This window comes from Notamacropus eugenii, chromosome 5, assembly GCF_028372415.1.
Source record: "Notamacropus eugenii isolate mMacEug1 chromosome 5, mMacEug1.pri_v2, whole genome shotgun sequence".
In the NCBI taxonomy this organism is placed as follows: domain Eukaryota; kingdom Metazoa; phylum Chordata; class Mammalia; order Diprotodontia; family Macropodidae; genus Notamacropus; species Notamacropus eugenii.
The window spans coordinates 35,130,594-35,149,099 of NC_092876.1; the positions used below are offsets into that span (position 1 = coordinate 35,130,594).

The 18,506-nt window shown below is 39.6% G+C and overlaps 1 protein-coding gene across 1 annotated transcript in view; it reads right to left on the bottom strand.

Annotated features, from left to right (window-relative positions):
* The window catches only part of SSU72 (SSU72 homolog, RNA polymerase II CTD phosphatase), a 44,944-nt gene that overhangs the window by 4,330 nt on the left and 22,108 nt on the right, over positions 1-18,506 (bottom strand). The window contains exon 3 of the mRNA XM_072608516.1: positions 942-1,081. Within this exon, the coding sequence (XP_072464617.1) occupies positions 942-1,081 (140 nt within the window). The remainder of the gene's footprint in view (positions 1-941; positions 1,082-18,506) is intronic.

The window sequence follows — 18,506 nt, forward strand, 5'->3', positions numbered from 1 at the left end:
TCTTGATGGGTCAAGACTGTGCTCAGCCCCAATTTAGACCTAGCCATTTTTGTATTCTCTAGGAGGAAGTGAGCTCATTTGAAGCAAGGTTGTTAAATGCCCAAACAATGCATTTCGGTTCAATGTGCCAAGTAAATACACACTCCCAATTAGATCTAGTGGTATCAAAGAAAATATTTCCCAATCTCTGGACTTAAATTTCTATACTTATAAAATGGGCTGGCCTGGTCCAGATAATCTGAGGTCCTTCCCTCCCAGCTCCAACTGTCATTGAGTTTCTGACACTCCATCATTCAGGCCTTGGTTTTTCTTCCTCCTCCTTTCTCACTCTGAACTTTTTCCTTTCAGTCTTTGACATTCATTTCTATCTGGCAATAAGGACAGTAAGGCTTAGGTTGGGAAGAGGAAAAAACCACTGACTGAAATGAGAGCTGAGGGTTATGTGGGGATTCCATTTGGTCAAAGAAGCCCTGGCTGGCATCATTGGTTCATGCAGGCTGGAGTTCTGTTACCAACCACTTGGCCACCTTTCATCATTCTTTCTCTTCCTGTAGCACAACCACCAACAGGCCTACAGGATTTAGCACTAGGAATGGTGAAATCTCATCCTTAGAACTTGGGATGGAGGCAGACAAACTACAAGAGATCTCAAAGCCGCCTCTCTGGAACCAAGAGCATCTCTCCTTGCTATGACTGGGAGCTGGTTTGTGACAACACAGAGAAAATGCAGCAAACTGACAAAATAGGAAAGTAGAGCAGAGAATAAATAAAACATATTGGTCTTTCAAACAGTCAAAGGAACCAACAAGGTCAATGTTTTTTATTTTTTCCTTTCTGCTGGGATTGTTGAATATTCTTCTTCCTTGGGTTCTACTAGTTCTTCTAACCAAGAACATATCAAATAAATGATTTGTGAAGCAAAAGTTAATCAATATTCTTACCTTCTACTACCTGGTCATAGACTCTCTCTTCACAGGTGAGGATGAGATCAAACAAATCTTTACAGTTCTGGAATCTTTCTGGCCGGGGCTTGATTCTCTTATTTCTGTCCAGCATGTGCAAAATACCATTCTGTGTATACCTACGTGACTGGAGTTAAGGAACTCAGAAGGAACACTTTTTCCTCCCCCTTCCCCTTTGCTCATCAGTCAAGAACAATCTCTCCAACCACGAGCCCCAAGTCACACTTCATCGGAAACTTTTCCATGCTTTCCCTTCCCAGCTATTAATCCTGGGGGTGTCTGAGATGACTTCAAGGAAAACAACAACTGGTTTGAAAGCCAGCTTCCTGATGTGGACACACCTGAGGCAGCAGGTCATAACAGAATGAGCACTGGGTTTGAAAACCAGGTCTGGCACTGACTTCCTATGTGACAATGAGGGGATCCCTTTCCCCTTCAATATCTTCCCAGTAAAATGAGGGGACTGGATTCAGTGGGCCCTGGCTTCCTTCCAGGCATGATCTTATAGCAGCCATGTCACCTTGCTGCAAAGTTCTTTCCTAATTAAAATTCTCCCATACCTTTGCCTGGTCATTAATGGAAAGAGTAAAAAATGTAGGCAATAATAAGAATCCTGGGTTTACATCCTGCCTTCAGACACTTGACTAGCTGTGTGACCACAGTAAGTAAGTAAATAGGCTAACATTTCAGAGACTCAAATGGGGGTAATGATGGCCATATATCTAAAAAGGTTGTTATGAGGAAAACATTCTGAAAACCAAGCATGAGACATCGGTGAATCATTATGAGTATGAAGAATTCTTTGGCTCACCCAGGAAACATTCCTCAGAATGCAGGGGTGGTTCTCTGCCTCACTGCCTTGTCCTTTCCCATTCTGGATTGGAAGAAACCCATCCATCCTCCCATGGAAGGAAAGTCCAGTAAACCGATATTGGTTTCAAAGGACATCACCTCTGAATGATTATTACAGGACATTCTAAGAGGAAAGTCCAAACAAGCTTTGTCACAAGAGGGAAACTAGAAATTCCTATCATCAATCAACATTTTGCCTTTCTGAAATACTATTCCTATCTGACTTCAGAAGTACTACCGCCAGTGTGTGCTGCACGGCCATCTGAAGCAACTTTGGGTGCGTCCCCTGGCACACAACCTAGATCCCACAACCTCTTTTGCAGAAAGTACACAGACCTAGTTTCTCTAACCCGAAGCGTCTTGTCTTGGCTAAATGCTTTTTCTTCCTCCATTGAAACTTTTAGGAGCCAATGCATAATAGGAGAATGCATAGGAGAAAAGTGGCCCAATTCCTAAGTGTACATAGTAGGCATTTCACATTTGCTGAAATGAATACCTGAAAACTGGATTCCAAATAATCAGTAAATTAAAAGCATCAGTGAATGTTTAGGGAACTATTTCATTCGTAGAGAAGATTTAAAAGGTAAAATGTTAATGCCACCCAGGGAGGAGAGGCAGCAGAGACAAGGTACAGTGAAGGATTCAGTTAAGGACAAAATTTGAGAGCAAACAGAATGTGAAAATATCAAGAAGCTAGATGAAAGATTAAAACACAGGGCAATTTTTAACCAAAGGTACACACCGTTTCCTGAAGCTTCTCATGAAGTCTATGAAAGCAAGAGCTCTTATTCTTTAGTTATTAAGAGTATAAGTTATAAGGAACTTAGGAATGCCTGGGAGTGGGGGGTCCAAGTCAAGAAAAGCAACTTCATCAAGCATCTGCCTTGAAGTGACTACCTAAGCCACTTAAGACATGCTTTATAAACATGAATTACCAGGATGATAATAAGGAAACATCTCCAGGGTTGGAGAAGCTAATTTACATTTCACCTCTTCTGCCATTTTCCTTTGCAATGAATACAGCTTCTGGAAAATGAGGAATTAGTGGGAATTTAATATCCTCTATTTAAGTCCCTTTTAAAGTTACAAGTTCATCATTAATTCTGCTTTTGACAAAGAGATTGTATTTGTTTAGGAAAAGTAACAGTTCCTTCCTCCTGAATATCAGGTGTCATTAAAAGCTATACTAATTTGTTAAAATTAACCCAGACTGATATTGAATCAAATTTCCATATTCTAGGATAGTGGACAAACTGGCTTTTGAAATAAACTTATGCCCTCGTGGTCAGATGAAGAAATTTCAGTTTTATCAAAATAGCATCAGTCTCAGAAATTGAATTCTACAGCACAGTGTATGTGGAGAAGGTTGGAATTTGTTTTTGTTGGTTGGGAGGGAAGGGGACAGTCACAAGGTGGTGTTTTTGCTTTAGCCATCTCTGACTCCCAGCCAAACAGTTAAATCTGCTGTCTCTTAACAGCCTCTGGAGCTAGGTTTCCCAAACCCAAGAGACTCAGATCCCTCTACTGAAGCAAATGCTTGCTTCTGTCCTCAGGTATTTGCCTGGAAAGCAGTTTGGTTCACATTCCCACCCAGACCCTGGCTCTACAAGGAGACATTCAAACACAGCAGGTTCAAGGGAACTGTGGTCCTCACAAGACACTAGCTTAGAAGAATCAATTTGGTTTGGGTCCCAAAGCTACACCAGATCACCTCCTCCTGATACCTTTAACATCCCCCCCTCCCCTCCCTGCCCCCAAAAATCCCTTTAACAGCAGCAATGACAAATTATTTCTTGGTTTCAGTTTTGTAAGCTTTCTTATTCCACTCCTCTTCTCAGAGATATATAGTATCTATTAAGTTAGTTCAATATTTTTAGGATGTCTTGACACCCTTTTAGAAAGAATGTGGAATATTATAGAACCAGGACTAGAGATGACCAATTTCACTCACTGGTATAGGTTCATGACCTTGCTTTTCCCTTTATAAATTTTAAAAAGAGTTTTTAAAGTTCTTACATAAGGTGGAAACTGCACATTGAGGCAAGCTGCAAATCTAAAGCCAGGCCAGGTAAATGCATGCTACTCTATTCTCCCAAGGGGAGATAAACTTACTAAGAAAAAGAGGAAAAAATATCAGCTTTCACATGCAAAATTCAAACTAAATCATGCCTGGCCACCAGGGTGGCACACTTTGGGATAGAGTTAGTAGTCATTTCGGTCCTGTCCAAGGCTCTAAAACTGAATAAATTCATCAGTTAAAAAGGAATCAAACCCAAAGCAATGGTCTAAGCAATATTTTGCCCAACTGAAACAGGCACCTTTTAAGCCAGGGCTGACTTTTACTGACCCATGTATACACTGCCACTAACCAAAGCATATAATTACCTAAAAGGAGGCCACTAGGGAGTAACACCATTGTAATTGAGACCTGGAATAAATCAGTCCTTTCGATATCTCTTCTAGTATCATTTCTCCCTCATTAGATTCCCAATAGTTTGGAAATAATATGCAGTGACAGATATTTTTAAGTTCTAAGAAAAGTCAATTAAAAAAAAAATTGGTGAATCATGTAATTAAGAAAGAAAATTTGTGGTTTTATAATTCAAAGAGGAGGCCCAGTTAGTTTGTGTCCATAATATGGACACAAAGATTAATGGGTTCTTAGGACTACCTTCTGAGCAAGCACTAAAGGCATTTTGGTTTTTTAAGTAGGTCAGGAGCACCAGAGTCCTAAAAGAGTTAGGAGCCTAATGGCCATTAAGAATATGCCCTCCTAATCCACCCCACCAACTCCACATACAACCCTTCCCCCTCCCCCAACACACCAATTTAAATTGAATTTAAAACTCACCAATTGGATTTCTAGAGACACAGAAAATTAACATTTCAGTCTGTCTCTCTCCCATTTCGAACCACAAAGGGACCCAATAAAAATATAGGATGTGAAGGAAGAGAAGGAATATTAGGAAAATTTGGCAATATAAAAATAAATTTTCTTTTTATTAAAAGGTAAGCTTAATTTGCAATGGAACTTCTGCTTCGGTGATGAGGTACATAAAAGGATGGTACAGAAATACAAGTTAGGCACAGGGCAGAAAGCTTTCAATTTCAATTCAGAGCTCACATTTTCAGTAGCCTAAAATACATCTTCTGAATACCAAGATTCAGACAAACCCTAAGTTTAAGGCCAGCTTCAAAGAAAGGTGGGGACTGGGGTGGTTATATTAGCATGGATGTCGTTTTGTATAGCAGTGTGATAAATAAAAAATTTCAAGGAAGACTTCCAAGGAAAGGAGAGGGAACCTCCTCCCAGATCCTACAGAAGACAGACTCAGAGACCAAACTACTAAAGTTCTAATAAATCTTGACTCTAACATTGGCTGGCAGTGTGACTAGAGAGAAGTCACTAAATTTTACTCAACCCTAGCTTCCTTATCAGTAAAACAGGAATAACAATCTGGAACCTCACAAAGTTGTTAAGTTGAAAAGACAATGATTTTTTTTTTTAAAGGCAAAGTAATGCAAGGACACTCAAGTGTCTTACCATGGTTTTTAAAAATTTTGAAATCAGGAGACAGACACCTCTACATACCTTCCTTTCTGGAAATTTGATAGCAAAATAACTGAATTTTACAGCCCTAAAAGGTTTGGGCATGTCACAAGGAGCCAAATTAAAATTCAAGTACAGTTTTCAGTTATTCAAAAACATTTTATTCAATGATACCAAGAATAACAGAGCAGCATGCAACAAAAAAGACCCTTGGGGCAAGGAACTGCAGAATATACCAAGGTTAAAAAAAAAACCCACAAAAGTCGAGCCTCCAGGGCAAACCATCCAGTACCAGTATCTGGGTAGGGTTCTAAAGGCCTACCCTGGAGTTCTAAAATCTTCACAGCACCACTAGGGGTCTGAGAACCTTCTTGCTTTCACCAACATAAATTTACAGTGTCAAAGGTCCAGAAAAAAAAGGAGCAAAAAGGAAGAGGACATCCCTAATCTGGAAAACATTTTAAGCCCATGAAACCTAAATTGGACCCATCCTGAGTGATATCAGAAAAAAAAGCAGACACCTCCTTCAAGGATCAAAGTCCAACAGAATGGAGGAATCACATAGCATCATATCATGAGTCTTTAGTCAATCACTTTTTAAAAAACCAAAATTTTTATAACCATCTACCTAAAGAAAAGTGGACTTGATTGAAGTGTTACCGAATTCACTATTGCACCAAAAGGGAGTGAATTATTTTATTCTGGTCAGAGGAATACAAATGGGTTGTCATGTTGTACAGTTCCTAGGTTCCACAGGAGCAAAGTATTTTGTTGGTGTGAGACATGGGCATAACAAGACAAGGGGAAAAAAACAGACACATGAGAAGGGATGGATCCTGGCCAGGTGAGGTGTCTAGGACGCAATGTGAATGGGAGGACAGAAAGAGAGAAGCATTGGCTTCTCCGGTCTATATTTCTTTTTATTTTGTCACTGAATGTGCACCTGGCTGTTTATCCCTGTACTTGCCTGCCGTGAGATTTACTGATGAACTCCAAGCACCTCAACCGTACAACCGTACACTAGCCTAGACTAAGAGCCTGTCTCCAATTTGGATTGGTCTAACCTAGGGCTGGACAATCACAGCTCATTAACAAGATCTGACCATGTATAATCCTCAGAATGAAAAATGCAAATTCTCACTCAGGAGTTAAAAATAAACTAGATTATCTGAGAAATCAACAGTTAAAGTCAAATGAATTAAATTTGTTTAGTAGCAAATTAGGAAATAGAGGCAAGGAGGAAGAAATGGGGCAGAGGAAGGTCAGCTCTCCTGGGAGGACAGAATATGAAAAGACGTTTGAGAACCACACAGCAGGGGCATCTGGACAAAGCAGCTTCAGCCTCTTCCCTGGTTCCTCAGTTATTTTTTCTGTTGCTCACTGTCACGGCCTTCCTAATGAACTATTCCTCATGGAGATTTTAGCTGAAGGCCAGCTACCAGGATGCAATTAACTAGAAAGGAACCAACTTAACCCCTATGCAAGAGGCCTTGTTATCCTTGGCTGGTTATGAGAAGGAAACAATGTCCCCAACGAAAGCCTCTGGCCTTCCCAGGAAATCACATGCTATTTTTTTTACCAAACAGCGTAGCCCACAGAACAGGTGATGCAACTACAGGTCACTTGTATTTATCCTGATTAGCTCCATCCCAAACCCCTGGGATGAGACTTCAGTGCTAAAACACAAAGGAAATCTAATACTTGAAACATGTGACCGCATCATGTTGCCCCAATTCAGAACAGAAGGCAAGTGGCCAGTCATTGAAACAGAACACAAGGGACCATCCCCAGCCTCAGAATACAGTTGAAGGGGATAAGCCTACTCTGTTTCCACTGTGGGTTCCTGTGATTAGGCACAGAATGACTGAAAATTCTGGAATGGTTTCTATCACTTAGGAAGAATGGTAAACTGAGGCTACCTCTCACCATATACCTGAGGGTTCAGACCCCAAAAAGAACTGTATTCCATGGTTGAACAGAAGCCTGGTTACCATATTTTGAGGCTTTAGCCCTTATGAGATACATCTGCTAGCCATCAGTCAGTATAAATTATTAAGCTTTAGTTCACTCTTTTTAAAAAAATTTGATCACTAGAGTTTAAGACAGAAGTTGCACAAATATCAAAAAATGGCTACTGGAAAAAAAAATCCCAAAACTAATTACTAGCCAATAATTACTTTTAAAGCGGAATAGTCACAGAAGACCTGTGGTAATAAAGGCCCTGAAATCTGACCTGTAAGAGAGCAGTTCCTATGGAGGATGATAAACATCAGACACCATACTGTCTGGGGCTACAACGGTCACTGTGTACATAAAAACATCTTTTTGCTAGCAAAATGTCATCCCCTTTAGCCACTCCTGGCTTGTGTGTCTCAAGGGTTTTTACACAATAAGCATCTTGTGTTCTTTAGCAAAAGTATGTGAAAAGAGATGGCGCCCACTCTTTCCTGGCCCCTTTTCCTACAATCCCAAACTGCTCATTTTGGGGCATGCTCTGCTTCTTAATCTGTGCAGCTGTAGTAAAAAGGAGATTTTTGTTCAATAGTCTGCAATAATCTAACCCAGTCATGTGGGAAAAAAATAATAAGATTCACTACACATCGATTTGGCCATCATTCCTCTGCTTAAAAATTTTTAGTGGCTTTCTGCTGCCAAGCAAAATCCCAATTGCTCTGCTTGGCACTCAGTGCTTTCCATGGTATTACAAATCTCTGGAGGCTTCCCTGCCCCAATCCCCTACACCAATGCCACCCCAAAGTGAAGTGTCATCCCCCTTCCATCTTTGCTGAGGAATGCCTTTCTTCCACCCCCTTGGCCAGAATCCCTAAGCAGCCTTGGAAGCCCAATCCAAAGGCTGCCATCTCCTTCTTTCATATACCTCGTTCTCCAGATCCAGTCCCTCCAGCTAACTTTCACCTGTTATATCACCAAGTCCTTTGTAACTTTAACCCCCCTAAACTGGGCCATAAGCATGAGACTATGGGTTGTAAATTAGCTAAGACTCTAAGAACAGGGCTTGGTATATGATAATTTCTGCACAGTGGATGCTGAATGTTCATTAAATGTATCTATGTAAATACTTGATTAAAAGAACATTTACTTCTGATTGGACAGCAAAGAACTATAGATTTGTTGCTGGGAAGGGACCCCTAAGGGGTTCTAGTCCAATCTGCTAAATTCACTTATGAGGAAAGTGAGGTTAAAGAAATCAAGTGATTTGCTTGAAGTTATTCAAATAGTAAGCAATGGAAGAAAGATTTTTAACACAAGACTTCTGCCTCCAAATGTATGTACAGGTCTTCACCTTACACCAGTTATTCAATGTTGACCCTAGGTGGTACCCACACAAAGGGCAGTTTTTGAGGCCTTCAGGGTGCTTTTAAAATTGCTAAAACCTTTGACATGACTTTCCCAAAAGTGATAGTACAACTCTTAGGCATAACTACTCTAAGGGGCACTTTCTGGAGAGAAAGAAAACTAAAGAACTGATCATTTGTGGCAAACAACCTCCACAAAAAATCACAGTCTCAAAGTGATGGTGATGTGCTTTTGATTAACTATCTTGCTTTGATTCCCAAGTTTCAGTTGGATACAAAACGCATTTTCCCTGCCAAAAACTGGTACCTCAAGCTCATCCCCAGAGACTGTCACTTGAGTGAATTTAGGTCAGTCCACAGAGACAGGGATGAAAAGAGCCCCTCCCAAAAAGAAAATAGTCTTGACAAGTAGCAGTCACTCATCTTGGTACTTTAAAGACTGGCAAAGAATAGAGAATTTTCAAAAAAATCAAAGGGATTTGGGGAACATTGCAGAGGCCAGTGAAGTCATTCTGAATAAACAAATCTCAAAGGTTGAGGGTCTTTGTGCTGGTATAACAATGACCCTGTCCTCATGAATGAAAATCATGGGGTAATTGTGCAAGCTAAAAGAAAAATCATCTAAGGAATCCATGCTAAGGAAGATATGGACAGGGAGAAGACACAGAAACGAGCCAAAGGACTTAAAAGACAGCGTACAAAAAGACCTACAGATTTTATCAATGCTATGATTCTATTTTATGTGTGAAATAAAGCAAAACTCTATTGCAGAGTAAAACAGGGTTATCAGTGAAAAAGTCTGCCCTGAACAAGGATGTTTATAGCTACATGAAGATGTTTGGGCCCAGAGAGAGTTAAAGAACAAGGTGCTCAGGACTGGAGTACCAACCCAGATAAGCCAGGGAGTCCAGAAAGGAAAATTCATGGTGCTTTGTGGCCTGCTGACCCTTCCATCTGGCAAGTCAAGTCATCTCCACACCTCCAAGTTAGAGATGCAAGTCAGTCCAATGACACATCTGCCACACAAAAGAATGTACTCATGTGGACTCAGTGTTGACTCTTGAACACAAGAAGAAAAACTCTGCCTCTCTCCTGATAAAAAATATTAGCAAAGGCACATGCCATCCCTCTCTCCATCCCCATCTAGGACCAGGCTCAAAAAGATACTCACAAAGCCTCAGGCTATGCCACACAGCTCCTGCCCCTCTGTCCCAGGGTTGCCTCACTGATGGCGCTGGACTGTTGGCCCATGCTTCAGGCTGGGGCCACCTTTCACCTCCCCATCCTTCCTCCCAGAACAGCAACAAAGCTGCCCTGAGCTCTCACTGCGCCCATCCCAACTGAAGTCAGCCCAATGTATTTCCTGCGTACTCTGGGTTACAAAACAACTGTTGGAGAAAAGAGATTAATAAACAGCTCATGACTCCTAATAATGCAGAAAACGTCATCAGTTGAAATTAGACAAAGCAAAGGCAACTGAAGAAATAATGAAGAGTGGAACCTAGAATGTCAAATAGTCTTGAGGTAAAAGTAAGTAGAGATTGTGTTAGGTACGTAAATGAGACAGGTACCAAATGGTGACTAAAGGATGAGCAAAGTACAGAGCTTCCAGAAGTGGGGGATAAGAGATTAACCTACACAGAGTTACCAGTGGTCTTTTTTATTGGTCAAGTGTTTTATAAGAACACTTCCCAGTTGATACATGTACAAAAGTCCTGTGAAACTTGGAAAATGCAAGCGTTCACCCAACATGCAGAGAGAATCACTCAACCCTGCCAGGAAAACAGCTCTAACATAGTATACTGTGCTGCTCAGCAAAGAGTACCCAGGAATTACCCACACTGCCCAGTTGAGGCTCCAGGAGTTTCCTCCATTTGATATCTCAGATATTAACACAGGAAGCCTCCAAGAGTGTGGAGGGAGGGTTAAATTGGCTTGGTATCACTCACCTTACCTGAAACTTGGCTTAGTCTGTCTAATCTTTTCCCAAACACATTCCTCCACTCTACAAGGTTTCCTTAATGTGTATTATCAAGTTTAAAAAAAAATGTATTACTAAATTTCCCATAGGGAAGAATCTTAAAATAGTGTTATTATCAATACAAGGTAACACTGATGGTTAAGCCAGTCTAAAGCTATAAGGGCTGGCCATCAACTGGCTATTGTGGCACAGGTCCAAAAGATCATATATGCTTATAGAAAGGTCCTGGTATCTTAAGTCTTCCTCCTCTTCCTCAGTACAATGACCAGACTACATTGAGTTTATTTCATATGAAATTTGGAAATTTTATGTGATTCCTACTTTATTTTCCTGGGGCCTACCTATGGTTATAGTGGTAACTGGTTAAGAACTATTAATACTGTTTAATAAAAACATAAAAGGTCACCAAACTAACAAAAACTCATTTTAGAAGTCTCATCAGAGGTGGGGAACCTGCAGCTTCAAGGCCACAAGTGGCCCTTTGACTGATTCCAAAGTCCGCAGAACAAATCCCCTTAATAAAAGGATTGTTATAAAACTTGGACTCAGGTCGAAAGGCTGCACCCCAAGGACCTACAGGGCCACATGTGGCCTTGAGGCTGCAGGTTTCCCACCCCTGCAGTCTAAATGATAAGATAGCATTTCTTCAAAGCATCAAATTGTTCTATACTCTGATGGTGCCCTGGGTTTAACTGAAGCATTCCCACTGTCCTTTAAAATGAGACAGGGTCAAAGTGAATCAATAGTAAGGTGTACTTGGGTGCCTGAAAGTCACTGATCTAAAGTAGTGTGAAACAGGTACCAACATGTGAAGGGGAGATATCCTCCTTAAACATCATTCCAGGAGAGCTCAATGAAATAAAGACTCAGATACCCTCTAGGGACCTGGAACCCAGGGGTTGATCTATTTTCACTTGAAAAATTGTTACAAAAACAACTGTAAAAGCTTAAAAATCACTATTTCCTGAGTACTGTATGGTCTTATTAAAAACAAAACAATATATACCCCAAACCCAGGAGATTCAAACCACATAGAGAAAAGATTTTTTCAATGGTTTGGTAAAACTGAAAATGCTCACCTGATGATTCACAAACATAACCTTTCCCCTTTTCTTTGTTGAGGATTCACAACTTCAGATAATCAAGGATTGGAATTCTATTCACTCCATGGGGATTCTTTAAGAGAGCCCTATAAACTAAACTGCCTTATGTCAGAAAGAAAGTGACTGGGTATTTTAATAAAATAGACACAAAATGTCACATATATTCAGAGTTGATCTTTCAAACTCCCTGGGAGGCTTAAGGTATTCAAGATAATACAGCACAATATTAAGATTTGCTTTCCTTGATGAAATTAATTTGATCAGCAATTACATGTCTTTAGGCTACCAAATGATTTATTACAAGACCATCCTTACACATTATACTGGCTCAGCAGTGTACCACACCGGCCATAGGGAAAAATAAGGGAATGCTGCAAAAGAGTAGAAGAAAGAAAATTCCCTGGAAGGTGATAGGAGATATTCCCCTCCAAAAGGTCAGCTGTTTTTACTACTACCTAATCTAAAAAAGAATGAGAAGTGGGAAATAATTTGTAAACAGAGGATTTTTTAGTTGATGTATGTTTTTAAAAAATTGCCCAGGCTTCCAAAAATATAATTCCTTAGAATTCTGTAAGAGATCAAATAGTGGCACAAAATTGGGCTACCTCATTCATGTCAGTTAATTCATTCAACATTAAGAGTAGCACAGATCTTACACAAAGTCAATCAAAATTCACCATAATTGCTCTAATGTAACTGCTATAGGCAGTGACCCCATGTTGACTTAAGAAATCCTCCATGATCATGTATGTCCTCAGTAAATTTGGTTTTATTAGAGCAGAACAGAATCTTCCAGCTCCTAAGAGCCACCATGACTCCCAACTCATATTTACTTTAAAATATGCTTGCTGTTTTTCAGGTTGCTCAGACTGCTTATCCTAAACCACCAGGCCAACCCTTAGAAACAGTGATTGCTAATGCCTCGGAAACCTCAGGTGCTACCTGGCACCACAGAAGCCCAAGGAAAGAATGCAGGGGAAGAAGGACAGGAAAAAATCCCTCTGGAGCCAGAGGATCCAGGTCCAAATCCATGTCCCAAAAGTCATGTTGCCCAAGTCATTCAATGTCTGCTGGCTTGGGGTTTTTTAATTTGTAAAGTGAGTGGACAGTATACTTACTCTCAGTTCTAGATCTGAGCTTAAGAAAATGTACTATCACCACAGGTCCAACAGCTGCTCTGAAGTACAAATCAACTATGAAAAGGGAGTGCAAACACAATCCCCAAACTACTTCCAGAACAGCTAAATAGTATTAGATCAAGAAGCAACTAATAAGAACCCAAACTGGCCAAAACAAACAAAAAAGGGCTCAGAGGACAGACCACTGCACCTGGAGTCAGGAAGACAGCTGTGACCCTGTGTATCATTTAAGCTGGCTTCATTTTAGTTTCCTCTTCTATAAAATGGGTATAGGGCTACCTACCTTCCAGGCTGGCTGCAAGGCCCAAATAAGTATTCCTAATGTATGCTTCAAGTCTTAAAGCATTACATACATTTAAAATTTAGAAAGTGCTCTGTAAACCTTAAAGTGCTGCATAAATAACTTTCATTTTCCAAGTTTGTGATAATAATAATAAAGACAACAGTAGAGATCACCATGCCAGGGGAGTCTGCTTAGCAGCAGGGGCTGTACAATACAACCTTTAAAGGGCATCTCCTACACTATGATACTGAAGCAGCAGTGGCTCCTGTTTTCCCAAGAGTTAAATTGTATTCATGTTAATCATTCATGCCCTCACCTGTTCATCCTTGTGACACATTTGGGAGCCTACTGGTGAGGGGTGAAAGTACAACCTGTGATCAGGGAACAAAACCAAATACATCCTCAGTACCTGTGGCTTTTGACATCCAGTTTTGATATTAATCACTACACAGAAGCCAGAACTTATTCTAGTGAAATATGTGAATTCAAAAAAATTTTAGGTTCACAATAATAATAGGTAATAATTTGTGAGTCACAACAGCTAAAGATTAAGTTAAATGCAGTACTGGGGCTATACTGCAATACACATGTATATAGGCACAGTACTGAAGATTTTCATACCAAAAGTTCAATTCTGAAAGGACTTCTGAATATCTCTTAAGTTTCTGTGCAAAGACAGAAAGCAGTATCAATTTTAAAGGAAATAGTCCTCTCTAATCTCTCTAGTGTCAAATGAGAAGAGATATAATCTTTTAATCTGATACAAGGATTCAACACCATTACTTCCTTGCAGTTTACTTGATTAAAAAAAAACAAAACCCTTAAATCTCTACATAACTCAGCAGCTAGTATACAAGTTAAAGTATTGCCAAGGGTATGGCCCAGAACCTACCTAAAATAAGACCATAAGATTTAAAAACAGAAGGAAGCTCTCTAAAATAGAGTATCTAATTCAATCCCTCATTTCCTCAAAAGGAAACCTGAAGGCTAGAGACCTTGGTTAACTGCCTATGGGCAAAGAGGTCAGCAAAGTCTGAATTGATTCTGACAAGAAATCCAGGGCTCCTATCACTAAGTCATGCAGAAAATACACACACTCCCACTCTTAAATTATTCATGCTTTAAATATATTTGTCTATAGAGATTACAAATTATTGAGGACCATCCGTCAAGTCTAGTAAAATTACTGTACTTAGGGTCTCTTCATTGATTTTTAAAAAACTAAAGCATGAATTTTCAAAGGCTAGCCATTGCAATATAAATGAGGCTTGATTCTAGGTGTTTTGAATAGAAAGCACTCAACAACTTTAATAGGTTAACAAATGAAATTCATTTATCTACACAGCGAGCAAAATAAGCTGGTTGGTTCTTGAGCAAGAATATGAAATCTTTGGAGCAGCTCCTATGTAAGAGTTGGATTTATTTTGGGGTCTCAATAGCTAGATCTGTGTTGCATTTCACAAACTATCTCTCATTCCCCACGTAGAATACCTGTGTGCCATCATTCTATTATGAAATTAAGTGAAGGATGACTGTAGCTATTGCACTAGATAGAAAAGGTCATACAAACTAAAAAAATAAGCTTTTTCTCATGTCAAGTGTGGCTGTGAGCATGGACCTGAGCTTTGAAAGCTAGATGGTCCTGTTACCTGCAACTTTGGCTGCTGAAATTCTTTTAAAAAAGCAAGATTGTTTCAAATTCCCAAACCTAACCTGTTTTCGAATTAATCATTTATTAGGTAACTTAGCAGGCCAGAAGTTATCTGAAAAATATGCTATTGGCTTGGGCATTTGCTTTTCAGCGATATAAGAGTTATTTTTTTTTAAAATAGTAAGTGTACCCAAGAAAAACAAGATAACCCAATGAAGTGGGACTTGTCATTTTCTTTAAAAAAAAAAAAAAATTACGTGATTGTTCCAAGGGATGGAAAGGATAGTAAAAGCAAGGGATTGAAAACCACCCCCCCCAATACGGGAGCATTTGATACGGAATATTGCCTGAAATAAATAAGCTGTCAGCTAGGTGTGGGGATTGTATACATACACAATCCATTTTCATTGCAACGTCACTTGTTGCAAAGGTGCTTGATGATGTGCACTGCATAAAACAAGGTACCACAATGGAACGAGTTTAGTAGATACCTGTGAATCCTTTTGTCAGAGGTCTCAGAATAGAAAAGCCAACAAACTGTCCATGTCTCAATAAGATGTAGTATATGATGTGTAACAAAGGCACACTGGGTATACAAAACAGTGATAGTGTAAATCAAAGCCTTATGTAGTACCCTATACTGGCTTTACTATTACGAATAAACAAGGAAAAAAAGATTCTTACCACTTATTTCTATCAATGTCAATATATCCTAATAGTGGCAAAAACGCACCATCAGGTGACATCATCTGGGAGAAAAAAAAATAAAAAACTGTGCTAAGACGAAGCTTCTTGCAATAGACAACTTAAAAACTTATTAAATTCAACTCTTATGGGAGAAAAGGACTTTCAAATGAAGTGTAGCCTAAGAAGTAAGAATCTGGAGCCAGCCATACACAGGGACAGTCTATGTTGAGGCAGTTGTCCCACTCTGTGACTGCTGGGTGGCCTGAGCCAGAGGTGCCAAGGGAGGAGTCCCAATGTTGTTCTCCATATGGGATGAAAAAAGGCAACCAACACGACCCCTTCACTTCTCAGGGTCTCTCTAACGCTCACTAACCATAAAACTGTTCAAATGTCATGAATTGAGATGAGGGCCCCTCAGGGGAGTGGAAAACCAAAAGGTACAGTGGAGCTTTCAGCTGGCTACCAACACATGACAAACCAACAAGTACAAAGAAAAGGGATAAAAAAATGTCACCAACAAAATGTATGACTGAAAAAAAGATGGGCTGGTCCCATGGTGGGAATGAGGGAAAAATCAACAGATGGCAGCCATCGTCAACTAGTTACCCAAAAAGTTTCAACACAACTCAAAAGAAGAAAAGTGCTAGGCCAGCTGCCTGACTGCAAGGACACCCATATTAATGAGGTCACAGATATACTGGGGCATTATTATTACTGGGACAAGTTACAAAATAGCCACAGCAAATATGCTGCAAACATCATAAACATTGCTGCAATTTAACCCCACTGGAAATATGGTTGTAAAAAGATTTTTGAGATACAGATGCCACTGACATCCTTTGTTCAGATCATTATAACCAAGGAATCACATGAGGCATAGCAACAGCACAGGTGTCCTACTAAAAGCTCATGCTAGCTCATGTGCACATTTGCCTCATAAATTGCCAAGGACACATGGTATTAGTCCATGGAATTGGTATATGGGGCATTTAAATTTTTCTTTTTTAAAAAGTGCCTAGAAAGTTTACAGTCATTTACTTACAACATAACAAGTATTGTAGATGGAGATGTGAAAAACAATGTACTGACACAGAACCAAAAAGGTATAGTTGTCTTCAAGTTGTAATGCAAATATCCAGAGGGGTAAAAACCAGAGCTGAGCTCCAAGCCATTCTTTCAAGCAAAGTGGTGACAGTAATTACATAAATTCCTAGTCAACATACATGTAGCTTATCACTAGAATAAAAACAGGATTATCAAGGCAAGGGTAGTCTTTGATCCAACGGTGCTAAAATGATGAGAGGTTCCGTGGCCCCTCCAAGGTGTTTTTTTAGGGGCAACATTTATTTTGTCTGCTAAATGGAACTAGCCACCTTTCTAATCTTGGTAATTTCTAGAGGCATTGATCTAGGAAAGGATCTAACAACTTAATAAAATTGGCTCTGAGTTACTAAAAGGACCAAATGGATAAAGAACACCCCAAAATGGAGTGCTTCAGTGCTTTGTCCCAGCGAAGAACTGAACCCTGGTAGCTTTGAATTTTCTGTCTGTTCATTACTCAGAGTGGGATGCTGGGTGTCCTACTTTAAGAGAAAAAAAAACACTAAAGCCTGAGTCAGCTAAATGACCAACCTATCAATGTCCTAGGAATACAATCCACCTTTCATGCCCAACAGGACCATTAACAGTCTCACCCAAATCTGATGTTTTTCAGAGATGACATCAAAGGCAGCTGCAAGAGGAATTTGCAATTTGGCAAAATAAGAGAATTGTCAATTTGCTAACTTGTATGAATTCTGTAATTAGAACTGGTCTCTTCTTCAAGGTATTAGTTAATGTGCCCCAAAGCATCTGGAAAGGTCTGTGTAAATTAGCTAACACTACTCCCTATTATAATCAAATAGTTTGAGTACCAACTAATCACCAAATGACAGAAATCTGCAGATCTACTAACCCACTTATTTGGCAAATTAAAGCCAAAATTATACTTTCTAAATACTAAAAACAAAAAACCCTAACACTTGAGAGTATAATATGAAAAAAGTATTATACATTTACTATTGAGTCTAATTTAAAAACATGTTCATTTGTAAAGCTGAGTAACTCCCTTCTCAAAACAGAAGATAACCATATAAAGAGATGGGGAAAGACTAATTGGTTCAAGATATGGTGAAGAAGACTAGGGAATAAACGAAGCAGAAATATGCAATCAAAGGAGTATCATGGAACTTGGCAACAGAATATCATTCGTGCTTTTAAAATACTAGAAAAATTGCAGAGTATGACTAAAAGGATGGAAGGCAGAAGCTCTAAGGGAATGCTGAGTCAGTGGAGCGTGGCTCAAAGAAGAGGATTATGATGTGATTCAGGAAGCTTGAGTCATTTCAAGCTTCACGATGAACAATGAGAATGACAGGATGATCACTAACCATCTCTATAGAAGAAGCCTAACAATACTAAACAAGTTACTAACCAGAGTTGTAGAATGTTACTAGTGGTTCTTACAAGTTTATACTCGGGCAGTGTTATGTATTCAGCTTGGAACCTGGAATCTAAACCTTAAAGATGCATTCCCCCTCCTATCGTTGAAGAACATACTTTCTTATCTTGTCCTTTTCTTCCTCCACTCCAGATTAAGGTGTTGTCTGCTGAGGTAGTGAGAAGAAATAAGAAATAAGCCCAACAACCCAAGTCCACACACCCTTAAATAGTGAAATCAGCCTTGGTGTCAGACAAGGGATAATGAAGTGCCTCCCTCCTATCAAGGTGCTTCACTCTGGAGTTGAAAGGAAATAGTCAGATAACGTGTATCATCCTTAAAGTTGTTACATGAAAGGGTTTGGTAGGAGAGGCAGCAGAATCAAGAAGAAAGTACAGTATTGTTAAAAAAGAAAAAAAAGGCAACAAAATCTAACTTGGAGAGTGGAAAGTAAATTCAAAGGACTATCTATCCAGAGATAATAAACTCTATAAGGTGGGCC